Source organism: Passer montanus, unplaced genomic scaffold, assembly GCF_014805655.1.
Source record: "Passer montanus isolate IOZ18808 unplaced genomic scaffold, ASM1480565v1 scaffold121, whole genome shotgun sequence".
Lineage (NCBI taxonomy): Eukaryota > Metazoa > Chordata > Aves > Passeriformes > Passeridae > Passer > Passer montanus.
Window position 1 is genome coordinate 418,334 of NW_024358834.1, and position 17,949 is coordinate 436,282.

A 17,949-nucleotide genomic window follows, 5' to 3' on the forward strand; every position below is an offset into this window, starting at 1 on the left:
GGAGGAACTGGAATGACCTTGCATGACATTGTTTGGTGCTTAAGGAAAAACACAGGAAATAATAGAAAGCACCAACTGTGGAAGAGGTTTTACAGGGACTTCTGTGAGCCAGGAAAAGTTTGATAAGAGGATCCATGTACCCTTGGAAGAATTTTCTACCAAAGTTATTGACACAGAAACCAAGAAAGAAAGAAGGATAAATAAGAGAAACCTGCACCTGCCTATTCCAACGAGCACTTTGTGTCTTCTGACCAATGAGTAAAGTGTAAACTTAGGAGTTTTGTAAGAAGGTATAAAAAGTATGCATACTAGAATAAAAACAGGTTTGAAGCCTTCTGAAAACGGAGTGTTGCTTGGTATTGTCTCCATATCAAGTACAACAACCAACATCCATACTCCACAGCAGTTTGCCAGGATTTCAGCTGCAGATACTATTCCTTATCTCCCTCCTATACTGGGGATAAAGTAGGAGAAGCAAACAGCACATGCATATAATTATGATCAACTTTTAAAAAATTATCATGAACCTTAAGGGCATGACTCCATGCTTGTGTATCTGCAGACAGCTCGTTTACTTATCAAGATGTGCTGGCACTCTCAGTGACATATACCATACCAGTGCATAAATAAGTCATATACTCAATTTTGACAACTGCGCAAATGCTTTCAACAAAACACATTGCAAACACAAAGATGAGGGGTTTCTTTTGCACATTTTAATGTAAAGGTTTTCGTTTACAAAATATTTCTGTTGGGCTCAGCACCAACTGTGAGGGGAGCTGTGTGAAGGATCTGTTTTTCAGCACTGTTGGTGAAGCGTTAAGCAGGCACAATCTTTCTTGGCATTGGAGGCTCCTGATCTGTCAGGCACATCTTGGCTCTGTCACACACAGGGGATCACAGCACAGAGAGCACAGTTGGTGCTGAAGACCAGATCTGCACACCATATGCATTTCAGGGATTTATTGGAGTGAGAGGGTCTGCTCCCCTGGCTGGCTCTGGGCAGATACCCTGGGCTCAACACCCATCAGCAACCAGGCAGAGCCAACCTGCTCTTGAATGTTCCCCAACTGCTTTTCACCCAAAACAAAACCAGCGTGTGCACTGAAGGACTGATCTGAGCAGGCCCTGCAGCTGAGGATGAGTGGAGAGCTTGACTCAGACATGCACTACTGACCCAAATTAAGACAGAGATATGGAAACCTCCAGTGGGATCCTGCTAAGAGGTGTACATCCAATCTCCCCTGCAAGCTGCATCCTTACCCCTGTCCCGAGATGAAGGCAGGAAGATGCTCTGGAGCAGAAATGCTGTGTACTCACAAGGTAAATGCTACAGTCTGCCAGAAATTGTTCACACTGATTCAGTAAGCCTTTCAAGGCTTTGAACACAACCCCCAGCCACTGGCAAAGCACAGAATTCACAGAATCACTGGGTTGGAAGAGACCTTCAAGACCATCGAGTCCAACCCAGCCCCAGCACCTCAACTAAACCCTGGCCCCCAGTGCCACATCCAGGCTTTGTTAAACACACCCAGGGATGGGGACTGCACCACCTCCCCAGGCAGCCATTCCAGAACTTTGTCACTCAAGCAAATGAGCCTTCATGTAGAAGCCACTTCTTTCTTTTCCAAGAGGCAACAGTTGTGAGGTCTAGCACTGGAGTGCCAAGCTGTGGTTTATGATGAAGCACTGTGGGAGGTGAGGATCACTGGCTTGGCTGCCTTCTTTTTGGTCAGCACCTCTGAAAATCACCACACATGAGGCTGCCAATGCCCACCTTCAGGCAGCCAACCTGAAAAATCCTCCAAGGGGTTCCTGTGTATCAATTTTTATTCCTTTAATAACTTGCTTCTAACTGGTGTCAAAGACATGTTTGTTACAGAAAAAAATTGCAACAAGAAGCAGAAGAGCTGCAAATTAACACCACTGAGAATGCAAAATGCAGTAAGAGATTCTGATTACTAGCAAAGAAAAACAATCCCCCAAGATGCATTTGAGATCAGATAGCACTCTGAAAACAAATCATTAGAAGAAAGAGGAGAAATGTCAGCAATATTTTAAGAACAGGACTATGCTGAGTATCAAGCACTACAAAAATGTAGCTAGTAGCTGTATATTAAGGACATTTAAAGAAAAAATAGGAGACCATTGACTAAAACTGGAACCTATTTCCATTATGATTTAAATCATCATAGAATCAACTCCGAAGAAAGCATTAACCCTTCTTGCCACTTTTTTGTCTAATGCATGAAATCTAAAAAAGTTGTACTGAAGTTAAAGAAAGAAAAGCCTATTCAATAGTATCCTAATCTGGTCCAAAAAGCTTCACTTATTGAGCAGCCCTCAGATAGAAAAAGACATTCCACTGTACACTCTTATTCTTGATGACTGACAGCACCTGCTGAGAGGTGGCATCCACCCAGAGACATCAGTCAAGAAGATCAGAAGCTGAGCCTAAGACAAGAGAGCAACAAGCAGCAGCTGACAGTGGCTTCTGTGGTGAGTCCAGAGATACCAATGCCTCCACCACCACCTAACTCCAGCTGGAACCTCTGCTCCCCAATGGATGCCACCCACCCTGGCACCAGCAGGACACTGGGAATGGATTGCCTTTGTTTTCCTGTTTGTACAAATGGTTCCTTGGAATCCTAAGACACTGCAGTGAATAATTCATTAGCATTTGGACACTACCTGGGAGCAGCACTTTGTAGATGAGTGCCAAATATACCCAAGCATGCTTAACAAGTGCTCCTATTCTCCTTCAGTGACACTTGGTGATGTCTGCACTGCAAACCACTCCCCAGCTGGCAGCTTTTGAAAGTACCACTGACTGCAGGACAATCTCAAAAGGTAACACCCTGTCACACTCATCAATGTGTGTTGCTATTCTCATAGTAACAGACAACACATTGAGCACTTCTGCTCATACCAAACATTCATTTAGCATCTCCTCAAGAATATAACACTGCACAGGGACAGCAATAACTAAATGCACCTGTCACATGATAAGTGATTTATTTCTGTACTGAAATATTGTATTGATTACTACTGATTTCCAGCTTAATCAGCATATTTATTTAAAAAATTTAACAACAAACTTGCTTTCTATTTAAAAGGATTATTCTTTTCTATGGAAAATATTATCAGGCCTGTAATCTAAAAAGGAAAGATCCTGCCAAAATATGCCCATTTTTAAGTGTTCAGGAAAATATAAAATTCAGCATGAATAGAATAAAACATTCAAAAACCCTAATTGCAAAAGCCATTTTTAGCTGTAAATGTAGTTAAGTGAAATATTTACAATGCATGACATTTTCACAGTATTAAAAAAAGTCTATTATTTTTGCCATTATTATGCTAATTGAATTAATTCATTTATTAGGACCTAGCTTAAAAGTGTTAATATTATTCATTCTTACTTCATCACTCATAGTTAAAATGTAGAATACAAAGCCCTTTGTCTGTATATTGCTATCTCATGTAACAATTTTTTTTAAAATCAGGTTTGTCTGCACTTTTAATTCTAGTGGAGGATACAATGGCAACTGCTAATGACAACAGTGAGTCACAATGTTGATTGGATATGGCACTCCAAGGGGAAGCCTTCTCTGTGATTTAAATCCTCCAAGAGCTCAGAGGCAGCCCTAATTCCACCCCAAGCCCTGCAGAGCAGGACAGGACACCCAGGGAGCTCCTGTCAGCCCCAGCTCTGAGCTACTGCAGGAGCTTTCCTCCTCCTGGGCTCCCCAAGACGAGCAATGCAGGTCCTGGGTTTTCAGTCCTGTGGGAGTTCAGCCTCACAGCTCACAAGGACCCACCACACAAACACTGACTGGACATTTCTATAGGTTTAACAAAATGATTCAGCCACCAGCACCCAAAAAGCATTAACCCTTCTTGCCACTATTTTGTCTAAGGCATGAAATCTAAAAAAGTTGTACTGAAGTTAAAGAAAGAAAAGCCTATTCAATAGTATCCTAATCTGGTCTAAAAAGCTTCACTTATTGAGCAGCCCCCAGACAGAAAAAGACATTCCACTGCACAGTGTTATTCTTGCTGACAGCACCTGCTGAGAGCTGGCATCTGCCCAGAGACATCAGTCAAGAAGAGCAGAACCTGAGCCTAAGAGAAGAGAGCAACAAGCAGCAGCTGACAGTGGCTTCTGTGGTGAGTCCAGAGATACCAATGCCTCCACCACCACCTAACTCCAGCTGGAACCTCTGCTCCCAATGGATGCCACCCACCCTGGCACCAGCAGGACACTGGGAATGGATTGCCTTTGTTTTCCTGTTTGTACAAATGGTTCCTTGGAATCCTAAGACACTGCAGTGAATAATTCATTAGCATTTGGACACTACCTGGGAGCAGCACTTTGTAGATGAGTGCCAAATATACCCAAGCATGCTTAACAAGTGCTCCTATTCTCCTTCAGTGACACTTGGTGATGTCTGCCCTGCAAACCACTCCCCAGCTGGCAGCTTTTGAAAGTACCACTGACTGCAGGACAATCTCAAAAGGTAACACCCTGTCACACTCATCAATGTGTGCTGCTATTCTCATAGTAACAGACAACACATTGAGCACTTCTGCTCATACCAAACATTCATTTAGCATCTCCTCAAGAATATAACACTGCACAGGGACAGCAATAACTAAATGCACCTGTCACATGATAAGTGATTTATTTCTGTACTGAAATATTGTATTGATTACTCCTGATTTCCAGCTTAATCAGCATATTTATTTAAAAAATTTAACAACAAACTTGCTTTCTATTTAAAAGGATTATTCTTTTCTATGGAAAATATTATCAGGCCTGTAATCTAAGAAGGAAAGATCCTGCCAAAATATGCCCATTTTTAAGTGTTCAGGAAAATATAAAATTCAGCATGAATAGAATAAAACATTCAAAAACCCTAATTGCAAAAGCCATTTTTAGCTGTAAATGTAGTTAAGTGAAATATTTACAATGCATGACATTTTCACAGTATTAAAAAAAGTCTATTATTTTTGCCATTATTATGCTAATTGAATTAATTCATTTATTAGGACCTAGCTTAAAAGTGTTAATATTATTCATTCTTACTTCATCACTCATAGTTAAAATGTAGAATACAAAGCCCTTTGTCTGTATATTGCTATCTCATGTAACAATTTTTTTTAAAATCAGGTTTGTCTGCACTTTTAATTCTAGTGGAGGATACAATGGCAACTGCTAATGACAACAGTGAGTCACAATGTTGATTGGATATGGCACTCCAAGGAGAAGCCTCCTCTGTGATTTAAGTCCTCCAAGAGCTCAGAGGCAGCCCTAATTCCACCCCAAGCCCTGCAGAGCAGGACAGGACACCCAGGGAGCTCCTGTCAGCCCCAGCTCTGAGCTACTGCAGGAGCTTTCCTCCTCCTGGGCTCCCCAAGACGAGCAATGCAGGTCCTGGGTTTTCAGTCCTGTGGGAGTTCAGCCTCACAGCTCACAAGGACCCACCACACAAACACTGACTGGACATTTCTATAGGTTTAACAAAATGATTCAGCCACCAGCACCCAAAACAGACCCTGCAGCACAGGTTCTGATCCACTGTAAGTGAATGGGAAGTCTGCATGGTTGTGAAAAATCACACCATCACTGTCTGCCAAAAGCTTAGAGATGGAGTCTCATTTCACTGGGATGTTAATTCTCAAGTTATACAATGGTACTTAAACCAAGAAACTTTCCAGACTATTTAGATACACAATTTGCCATAAAACTGTTCATGCTCCTGCTGCAATTTTGCATATAAATTGGAAAATTGCATTTAGAAATAAGCAATTGAGTAAACTGCAGAAAGAAGTGAAGGTGCTAATAGCTCTTATTACCTTCAAAGCAATACAGAATTATTGTCATTAACATAAAAATTATCTTTTGTAAGTGTATGTGACTTCAGTGTAGGGCAAATGTTTCCCAGTAACAGCAGAACAAGTGGAACATATATACCAACATATATGGCTCATTTCACTGTCATACATCTCTGATTAGATTAATTCCACTAAGTAAGATTAATCTCTGCATGAAGCACACAGCTGTTCTTCAGCATGTGTCCCACACTGTTCTCTTGTGCATTTCTACAACTGCAGGGAGAACTTTTATACTACTTTCCCAAATACAGTAACCTTCAACACTAGCTGTTCAGCAAGAAACAGAGAGAGCAAAAAATTCCAAATTCCAAAGAGATTAGTTTAATTGCATCCTAATCTTTGAGACAAAGAATTTTGAGGATGATAACAAATACTTAAGGTGTATTTCAAAGAAAGTATTTTTGAGCAACAGAGAATAGCTGTAAAGCCCTTCTCCATGGTGCTGTTTAATAAAAAAGCCAGGTGCAGCACAGGGGTGAGCACAAACATGATCTTGGCAGCAGCAGGAGCAGCCATTGGGGAAGCTCTGGAGTGCAGCAGGCTCTATTACCGAGTTATGTCTTCAGGAGACAGAGGTAGCCACCTACCTCTCTGTTTTTTCCAGTGAAAACAGGTCAGAACTCACTCTGGTGCATTTGCAAACACATGACATGCCTAAAAGGACCAATTTTACAAATATCCAGGGGGAAGCTGACTACAAAGCTTACCCAGTCCAGTGTAAATCATCCTCTTACCTGCCACAGATGCAAGTGTAGGAGGTGTGGCGCATGCCACCTCGAGTGTAGCAGTAGTGCTGGAACAGGCTGCAAAGAAACAAAGGTGGTAATTATTGATTTATGCAAAATCACCTCAAGACAGGTAGAAAAACAAGTTCTGCTTGAGTACAGCTGTGTTGGTGTAAATCCCCAGCTGCCCTACCAGGCTGTCTGCCCATTTCTGCTCAGCTGAACGCTCCAGTTGCCCCACATGCATAGCTAACAGCCCTGCAGAGCTGCAGCTGATTCCCACAGAGGCATTAAGCAACTCTGCAGCAGAGCAGAGGGACTCAAGTGCAGCTCAGTGACCTCAAATGGCAAGTGCTTTCCTCACAGCTCAGCACCAAAAGGGACATTACTGTTGGCAAGAGACTTCATCTGACCACAGAACAAACAGGATGGTAACAGCTGAAATGGTGAAGCTGGTAAAGCTGGCCAAACTCTCCAAAGTGGAATTGAGAAAATCACTGCATTGCTGCATTTCAGGCACACAATCACATCCATGATCCTTCTTTCAAATCCTGCTGCCCTCAGTCTGTGTCACGTAGATTCAGGAAAAGTGAAGTCCAGCCAGCCCTTCACAGAGGAAGGAGCTTGCCAGACTGGTCAAAGCTCTTCAAAATAATTTCAGCAGAAGTCCTCTCCTTTTTACCACCTGACAGACACCTTCTGCTGGAAGCAGAACTGAATATCTCCTAACCCTGATCTGCATCTGCCTGTGCTGTTCACCCTCCTCTCCAGACAAGGCAGCAGAGCTCTCCCTTCACACAAACCAGGTCCTTTCTGCTTCACAGTCTGGGCTGGAATGGACACTCTCATGTTTTCTTGTCTGTAGCACAACAGACACAGAGAAAACATAAGACTTACTCAGTTTCAGATTGTGGTACCTAACTACCTCTATGATCTTTCCCTGTCCAAACATGGGGAACATAATTAACACAAACTCAGTCCCAAGAGCAAGAAGACCATGTGCTAACATGAGCCCAAGTCTCCTGCAGCCTCTAAAGGAGAGTACAACACAGCATTGTTTGCTTTTGTGTGTGCTTGGGACAGGGAAGGGAAGGGAGAACAGCCTGTGGAACTCCTCTTTCACTGCCATCCTGCTGGAGGAGCTGTTTGTCCTTAAAAAGCATTACAATATTTTCATCTTCACTGTCAAAGTCCCCTTCAGATGAGGGCAGATTTGCCCAAAGCACAATTAATATAGGATTAGGTGCTTTATGAGCTAAGCACATATCATGGATCCTTTTATTCTTTTTGAAATATGCTCTAGTTACAATCCAATTCCCTGTAATACTGAATGAATTCCAAAACCTCATTTCTTGTAATACTGAAATAATTTCATTAACATAGTGTGATAATGGTGCTAGTCAAAGAATAGAGATGTTTTGATTTTGTCCTTCTTCAGCAGTGAGCCACAGAACACAATTCAAATTCAAAAGATATTAAAGACATTACACACTCGTAAATCTAAACTGATTTTAAAATTATACAAAATGACAGTATTTAAAGAGAAATAAAAGAAAACATACAAATTAATCACATGTGAAAAAATAAAAGCCTCCATTTAGAGACTCAGTAGAGGGACACTGTTTACAAGATCTTTCTGTTCAAAATACTGTGGTGGTTTACAAGGTAGAAAACACTAAGTTTGTTTTGGCCCATTAATGAATGATGGCAATTAGTAGGTCAAATGCCAGAGAAGCTAAGAAGAAACTCTGACATGGTGAGAACCCAGTAGAGATATCACTAAACTGAGCTGATAAAATGTATCACCTAAACTGTCATTTTTTTCTGACACACATCCTTTCACAGAAATGGACATTTCAGATGGAAAAATTTGCATGTAGGCAAGGTTTACTCTCTAAGACAAGACACTGTAAAAAAAACATTTTGCACAATAATTATACTGTTATATATGTATATATATAGGAAGCACATTTTAGGAATGTATACATTTAGGAATGTATACATTTTAGGAAGCAACTTTTAGAGTATTTTATTGACCCTTCACCTTAAATGATGAATAAACTATGCTCTCTAGACAGCAACTTCCAGTAACCTTATGAAGAGCTTAAAAATGAAATGCAAAAATGAAATATGAAGGCCCTAAACATCTTTCCATCATCAGTGATGCAGGACAGCAAGGTTTATTTTTCCATATGATAACTGATCACATATTCATAGTTGCAATTAATATGAAACTATGCAGTCAGTAATGGCAGTCACCTCTTGCAGTAAAAAGCAATAAATAAATAAAGACATGCATTGTGTAATCCAGCTGTTGCTTGAACTTTGTTTCTGTTTTCATCAAACATCATGGACTTCCTTTTAAAACTAAGAAAGAAGGGGCTATCTGTGTGATTTTGCCAGGTGACGAGTTTCCTGCTAGTAAAACTACTCACATCACTCTTTTGAATTTACTTTTTCAGGGTATGACTTCATGCAATTGGAAAAAAAAATCCAAAATTTCCATCAGAGACAGCCAACATCCTTATATAATATGGCACAGAAAAGTGAAGGACTGGATGTCAAAGGACTTTGATGACAAAGGCTGGCTTTTCAAAGATAGAAAGTACGTATGTACAATTAGAGAAGTACCAGGACTTGGAAGGTGAAGTCCCAGTTCCACTGCAGTTAATGCAGACTCTGCACTTGACTTCATCACACCAAGATTTCACTGTCTACACTCTGCAGGAATCTCCATCCATAAGAGCACAGGAAAGTATAGAGTCTGAAATAGTTGAATGGAATATAATTTAATCTGGAACTCTGCATACAGTGCAAATACTGCATCCTGAACTTCTCCTAGTGTTTTTGATTGCAGGATATGTGTGTTCAGTCAGTTTTATGTTGGTGCTGGATTCTTTACCCTGAGCTTCCAATGCAACCAGCACAGGTACAGAAATGAAGCAGCCCTTTCTCTTCTCCTTGCATGGGTTTCAAAGCTTCATGTTGTGTTTTTTGTGCAGTATTTCTCCAGAGGGTGTGTGTGTCACCCACCATGGAAGGATGGCCTCAGTGGGGTACACAGACCAGCCACTGGAGCACTGGTTGTCACATGTCACCTGCCAGCTGCAGACAACTTTGCTAGAGCTGGCATGGGCTGTGCATTGCTTTGGACACAATTGGTTTGTTGCTGTTGCTGTGTAGAGGAATATCCTGGGTTTGGTACTCTTTTATTTTGCCAAAACCATCACTTTCTTTGACTGACAATATGCAGAGAGCTAAGGCAGTTTTAAAAAACTCACTGTTTTTTCCACCAATTTAAAAAACTCAAGTATTAGTCACCATCAACTCAAGTAAATCTGACACCAGTGCACTTCTCCTCCTTGCAAATTTGCTGAGGCACAAGATAATGTTAACCCCACTGCTCTGCTGAGACTCAGCTGTCTCACTGACTGTGCTGACTTGAGAGAAGAAAACTCTCCTTTCAGAAATAATGGGTTATTCACCAGTAGAAGTAACAGAATAGTATATACTTGCTGTGTTTCAGATCTGTGGAGCACTGCACACATCCAAACAAATCCCCAGAATGATTAAAGAGCCTCAACTCAAAAGAGCCTAAAAAGCCACTAAGGTGAAACCTTCTCTGAACAGTCCTGACAAATTATCAAAATCACTCTGACAATGACGCTTGTGCTTTATGGTCATCTTTGGTCCAGCTTCTACTGCCATCTAATGCACACTGACAATTACAATCGTGTGTGTGCTATGAATGGAAATTGCATTAACTAACGTAGTTTAATGTTAACAGATTTCCTAATTTAAGTGAATTTACAGAATAAAGACATGTAAAGCAGGAGGAATAGATCTGTATTGATTGCTCTCACATTTTGCTTATTTCCAGTTCTTCTTCATACTAAAATACAACACATCCATGCACACTCAGCAGCATTATTTTTATTTCCAAAAGAAGTACATAATCTCTAATTTTAATTCTTATCATCAGCTTTTCTTGAGTTATATGAAATATTTATAAATAAACAACACTGGCATTTCTCAGCTATTCACTCCTGAAACCAAGACACTTCTAGATCAAAAAGGTTCAAATTTTGAATAAAAATCCAATTGAGCATTTTGACCTGTACCTTACAAAACCAGTAAGAAATGCAATTACAGAAAGCATAATAAACATGGAGAAAAGAGAGATACAGAAAAAATTAAACGTGACAAGAATATCTGAGCAATGTCTGACAAAAAAAAATTAAAACCTTGCCAAGTTTCTGTAACTGCCCAAGAGATTCCTCAGTGACCTTCTGATGGTCCCACAGCCTCAGTAACTGCAGAATGAGAGATGCACATCACTTGAGGCTGGAGGAACAATTACTCATCCCAAGGTTTCTGATGAGACAGAGAAAACCACTGAATAACCCTGTTCATGATTCCCAGGTACTGCATCTAGAACACTCGTGGATACTGGTAGTTCAAGAACCCAAATTTAGGTAGTGTGTCCCAGGGATCTGCTGTCAGTCTGCCCTGTGAAGTGTACAAGTACAGAAGGGACAAGGACACCTGTAGCTCAGGATCTCCTTATTGTGTTTATATTGAAAACACATATTTGAGAAAGCTGTCTCCTAATAAAAAGAAACCTTTGTATACTTCAAAAATAGTATTCTTTGAACACAGCCCTTGAGAGCTGCCTTGAAATGCAAGCAGGTGGGTTTGAACTATAAACTGGAAACCACAGTAACTTAAGGGAGTTCTGGACAGAACTTGGAGGATTTTCTGTAGTTCCTTCTTTTATTTTTATGACTACAACTGGAAGAGGTAGGTGAATATCTATTAGTCACCTGTCCACTGAATTACTTTTGAATTACAACTAGAATGTGCCCTTTTGCTTTTGTATGGTGTAAATATGAAGCATAACCATGGTACAGGCTAAAATCCAAAGCCTTTCTAAAACATTCACAAAAGGACAAATATTCCAAAGCTGATCTCTCCAGTTATGTCAGAACTGAAAGCCATTATTTTGATAATTTAGACACACAAAAATTCTCCACATAAGAAAACTATAAAGCCCAAACCCCACAAAATTGTTGAGCCACAGTAAATATAATTTGCAGATGATTACTAAAGCATTTATATTTAACATCAAGCTGGACTGAAAGAAACATGCTCAGAGGAAAGAAGACAAGGTGTCAGTAACAGCCCATCAGTGAATACAGGAACAAGGTGAGCAGTGCTCCCTTTAATCCCACACTAGACAGAGTGAGGCTCTTAAAAACAGAGCATTTTTCTTTGTTAACCTACTTACTCTGCTAATGTAATTTATTTTCCATGGGCAACTAGATGCTTAAAGGCTTAGCCTATCTAATCCTATTTTCATTTAGTTCAGAACAGCACACTGCAGTACTGCAAAACATCTCTGAGGTTGTTTTAATACAAAAACAACAACAACAACAAAGTCAGTACATCATTGCAAAAGGGTAAAATAGAGTGGAGAAGTCTAGGAGGAATAATCCAACTTACTATTAATGAACAAACAATGGATTAGTAACTTGCAGCCAAACAAGAAAAATAGCACAATGAGCAGAAGAGCAAAGTTATTCTTCACCTTGGAGACAATATACTTAATGATTTCTGCCCAGAAATTGTTTAGAACAGAACTTGCAGATCCATGAACAACAGGAAATAAAACCACTTCTGTGCATTGACTTCTTAAACTAACTGGTTACACTACACCTAATGAAAATTTTAGATTAAAATCCCTGGCTGAGTTATTTTGCACGCTCACAGAGGAGAGCTGCTGAAGCATACTATTAACCAGAGATACTGACAGGAGCTGCACTTTGAAGCATCTCTATTTACAATTGTCCTAATTTGTATCATGCATAAGTAGAAATAATATATGATTTTTTAAAAAATGTTGATCCTTCTTAACTCTAACATCTAGACTCTGTTCTCATTTTTGCTGTGTTTTCTTTAAATAAACTATTTTTCTTTATGTGCTGCAAATGGTACATAATGATAGAACCTTAAAAGTGACCAATGTTATCTGAGTTCAGCAGGGACAGAAGTATAACTTTGGCAAGCAGGTATGACACAGCAAACTGACAGTACATTAATGTAAATACAAGAGAACATTTATGAAGTAACAGTAAGAGAGCTGTGTAGAAGCAGCACAGAAGTTAAGTGTCCTCACCTCTGTAACAAATAATTCATATTGGGATTTCTAAGCGTGTTACTTCTCTGTACTAAAATGGATCACAGAGGGTAAGATTACCCTGAAATGCAGATATATTTTAAGATACAAAACAACACAGATCAGAAGGAATACCCTTCCTTCAGGAAGCCAAATCCATCAAGGTGAAGCCATTAATACCACCTGGAAACCAGAGGCACATGAAACAAAGTCCATAAATAATACAGAACTCGGCACTGTCACATATGTCATATATGATTTGCAATGATTGAAGGTAATTGATAATATCAGTTCAAGAACAGAGAGTTTAGGTGAGGGGTAATTAGCATTTTAATTGCATAATTGGGAATTATAAATTACCTGTCTTATGTAAAGAATAACTGAAGAGCTTATATAACATGAGCTGATAATTCATCTTTTTGTCTACGCTAAATGGGTTGGAGAATTTAGGGAATCAGGAACTGCATTTTCCTCACACACAGAGACATTTCCTTTTTGTTTTTTAATTTCATAGCTCTTCCTTTTATCTATTCTATATGAAGAAATTTCCCCCCATCAATTTGCAAATCTAGAACTTTTGAATGATTTTTGAGCCAGAGAACATGACTTCTGGTACTGCAGCAGTTTAAGATTTCCTGTGGAACCATCTCCCCTTCTCCCTTCTCCCTTCCAGACAGACTGACCTAAGTTTTTTTCTAACAGGACTGTTGGAGTTTAGTCCATTTTTTTCTTTTTTCAGTATGAGGAAAGGGCAAGAGCTTTCAAAGATGTGATTTTGAAGAAGTGCGTAGGGACACTCTCACTTGATTTGTCCTTCATCTGATTCTACACTGGTGCCACATCTCTTTGACTCTGAAAATTCATCAAGTTATGCTTTTTCACAGAAGTTCAGCACAGCCATTTCATTACCAGTGTTCAAATGCAAACAATGATTATGTAAGGCTCTAACCTCCTACTCAGCTGCTGCTTTTCCAGAAGATTGGCAAGACAACAGAATGGGTACCCTAGAGATAGAACAGTTACCAAGAATGCTCTGTAAATACCACTCTTCAATAAGTCAATCTTTAAATTAACACTTAAAAAGCCTTTAAAAATGGTTTCAGGTATGATTGTCAAATTACTAGTTTCCTGAAACTCTTCAGAGAATTCACCTGTCATTTGTCAGAAGTGTTTGATTCATCTGTATAAAACCCAGTTGATTGTAGATTCAAATATTATGACTATTACACTACTGAAATCTTTAACTATCAGTCCTGTTGAAATAGAGTTAGTATTCATATTTCATAGTCATTTCATAGTAATTGAGCTGATTAAGATATTCATAATAACAAGGTTTAATGTCAACTCTGACAGACTTGTAAGTCAAGGTCTGCCTCACCTGGTTTTTGGTAGGCAGGGGCTCAGAGGCAGGAGGTGTGTGCTCTGTGTCCTGCCAGCTGAGCACAGGGGCTGCTCCAGGAGCACAAATAAGGATTTCCCCCAGCCCTGCACACAGCAGGGCTCCAGCCAGGCCAGGAACCCCATCAGGTGATGGACAGAAAAAGCCTGCCCAGTACGAGACATGGCCATGGCTGGAATTCCAGTGATTAGACCAGGCCAGGGGATGAAACCCAGCTGATGTGAATGACCTCTGCCACTGCAGAGCCACTGCCCAGCAGGGACAAGGCTCACCTCAGTGCCCTGCAGCTGGGAGCCCAGCACTGGCACCAGGAGCACACAGGTGGAAGGTGGGACTGTCCTGTGCTGTGCTGAGCCCACATTCCACGTGCTCCCTGCTGCTCCTGCCCTGCCAGGCTGGCTGGACCAGGCAGAGAGCTCCTCCTGCTCTGCTCCTCTGCAAACCCTTGGACAGGATTTGTTTTCATCCGTTCTCCAGAGCAGAAGGATTTTTCAAATAGTTTCCAATCTTCACTAAATACATAAATGGAAAACGGATCCCAGTGCTGCACTGCAAGGCAATGATCATTAAAAAGAATCTCTGGTTTAATTCTTCACCAATTCCAAAGACCCCTTGGAATCACATCCATTACTAACAAGGAAGAACAAAGTTCTGCACTGGCCTACATTTCACATTTAATTTAATATTAAGGAAAGAGATGGCACAGATTTTTCTGAGACTCATTGCTCCATTTCCAGCTCTAATAATTCTAGATCACAACTGGCATATTTTAAATTAAATTTTTTGTAGTTTAAACCTATTTATCAACAGCTAATTAACGAGGTCTAAATCCTTTGATGACAGAATGATTAAACTGCATTTTAGCTAATCCATCTTTAATTAAAATGCTGCCAGCAAACCATTTCTGGATGTGTAAAAAAGACACATTTATAGATGCTCTCTCTTTAACTATGCATTATGTAAAGCCAATAATTAGAAGAACTCATGATTTCAATTATATTTTAATTACTGTTACATATAAAACATGCTTTAATAGATGTAATGCAATACATTTTCTTTCTTTACAACCCACTAATCATTCCTATTGGGGTGACAACCAAATAAAAGGAAGTTTAATACATGTGACAGTACAGGAATCTTTTTCTAGCTTTGAGCCAATTCTCTCTCCATTTCTTCTTTGCAGCAGAAAGGTACTTAATTATCTCCAAATCTAAACCACAAATGAATCCCTATAAATCCCTGTTAAAACTCTAAAAGGAGATTAGCAGTAACTGACCATAATAAAGAGAAATGCTCTATCCTTATTATTGCACCAGCATGTCTTCAAGTTTCTTCAACTCCAAGCACAAGGCTACTAAAAGCCTGCTCATTAGGGAAGGTGACAATTAACCAATTTTCCTATTTAATTCCTTTCTAATTTTAGGAAACAACAAGAGCCAAGAGAGGCTTTAGCTGCTGGAGGAGCCATCAATTTTCATTTCTTTAGGGCATCCCTTTGCCTCCATCCAGGAGGGGTGGGTGGAAGGTGAACATAATGTCAGGGCTGCAGCCAGCTCCCCATCAGCTGCATTAACGGGAGGCTGAGACTTATAAATGTGACAGTGATAAAAGTTTAACTGTTCTTTACAATGGCTAAGTCAGTTTTCAGTGCAAATCTTTCTAAAGCTGTTCAGGAAAACTCAATATTCCATAGCAATTCAGCCTTTAAAGTTGCATGTTATTGCAATAGATTTTGTTTAGCTAAGACAAACTAGAATGTGATAAATTACAGGTTTTAAACATGTTTCTGAGCTCTCCATGTTCCAAGAGTTGTACATCATTGTAAACTGTTTTAGGGCTTCACTGCTTGCAGTGATCTGAATGTGACATAAGGAAATCAGTAACTCTGGAGGAGAATCCTGTTTACCCATTATACTGTATTTTACAACTATTAAAAAAGGTATATTATATTATTTTTTCTGACTCAGACATGTTAAAATTGAATTTTCTTGTTGATTACTACTGTTTGGATATGTTAATGAAATTGCTGGTATTTCAGTTTATTTCAAGTTTTCTCTAAAAATATTTAACATTTAAAACACTGTGATGGTTAAGATGTTTTCACCACAGGCACCTATCATGAAGTCACTGAACATACAAATACTGAAATAACCACAAAACAAGACTTAGTTTGCCCAGTGTGATTTACATAAATCCTATCCTTTCATTTCCATTTTTGACTATTTCTGCTTATAAGCAAGCTCTTGAGGGCAGAGAATATATTTTACTATCTTACAAAGTGCATTGTCCAGTCATATTCTGATGAAATAATAAGAACAATAGCTTATTATGAAGAGCATATGAGCTGTATCTCCTCAAAAGAACATGTCTGGAAAGGTCACTTGGAATTTCTAAGGATTCATATCTAACAAGAACAAATGCTGATGTAGCAAGGAGCTTTATCAAGGTTTATCGAGAACACTCATCACTTTTTAAATGATTGCAGGAAATCTGCCTGAAAGAAAAAACACACTGAATTTGAAATGCAAGGAACTCTCAGAACTTTAGGCCTGTTAAGCCAAAGCTTAAAATTAAACACAGGATTTAACTGAGACCTTAGAAAAGCTTCCAAACTTAAGTGCTAAAAACAAAAATGTAGATTTATAGTTTAAAGCAGAAACATATTAAGCTAAATAAAAGAAAGTTTAGTGTTTTAGAGTTTAAGAAAACTTACACCGTAGCATAGGTCCATAAAACAAAATATTTAAAGATTAGGTCAAAAACATAAACATCCTTGTTGGCAGTGTTTTATTAATCAATAACTCCTTAAAAAGTCTTACAACAAAGAGTCTTATCACTTTCTAAACCATGCTATGCTGATATAAACCAAACCCACCCTTCCTACCTCTGTAAAAAATAAACCACATAATCAAAAACAATTCAAAAGTTCCATCTCTAACTCATTCAAAACTCCTCCAAAAATCACCATACCTCAAAACTTGTTATGAATGCTACCTGGCTGCTGTTCCCCCAGGGTCTGGCAGTGCCAACAGAAGTGACAAGCAGGCAACCAAAGAGCATCACCCACAGCACCTGCTCTCCCACCCATGAGTGCTTTTCCTGTCCCTCAGGATGCCTTGGCATGTGAGACCAAGGACAAACATGTTTAAGGACTGCACACACAGTAATATTAAACAAGATGAAATATTCAAGAAGAAATGTTTTAGCTGTTAGAAGCACTGGGGAAGGACAGTAATAAGGCCAATATTAGAAAGAGCATTATGATAGAAGCTAATCAGATATATATTGACAGCTCGTCTTTCAGTTTAATGCTCTGCTTCATTTAAATGCTAACTATGCAACTGCTTTGGTTTGAAGACAGCACTTGGGCCAGTGAGTGTTCTGATTTCCTTCTCAGTCTACAGAGACTGCCAGAGCAAGGACACAGCATGCAAATGCCAGCTGTCACCTGAGAGGTGACTAACACCTTCTTGGGAGGATACTTTATTGGAGGTGGCTCACGCCAGACAATTTTCCTTGCCAGAATTCAGATCCCTGCAACCCTGCCTGGATGTCCCACGTGCTTTCTGGGGTAACACAGTGCATTGCTGCTTCCCCAGCACAGCATATGCAACTAAATATAGAAAAGCTGGTTAAGTATTTCAGAATCTTCTAGCAAACTTCACAACACTATCCAAACATTCCTTAGAATTGCATTTACCCTGGTCCCAGAAGCCTTGAGTAAGATGGTGTGTTTGGCTGGGTCTGCTTCCAGA

At 39.6% G+C, this 17,949-nt stretch overlaps 1 protein-coding gene across 1 annotated transcript in view; it reads right to left on the reverse strand.

The window, feature by feature from the left end:
• PEPD (peptidase D) overlaps positions 1 to 17,949 on the reverse strand; it is a 146,851-nt gene that overhangs the window by 56,920 nt on the left and 71,982 nt on the right. Inside the window, exon 11 of the mRNA XM_039698194.1 lies at positions 6,630 to 6,698. Coding sequence (XP_039554128.1) covers positions 6,630 to 6,698 — 69 coding nt within the window. The remainder of the gene's footprint in view (positions 1 to 6,629; positions 6,699 to 17,949) is intronic.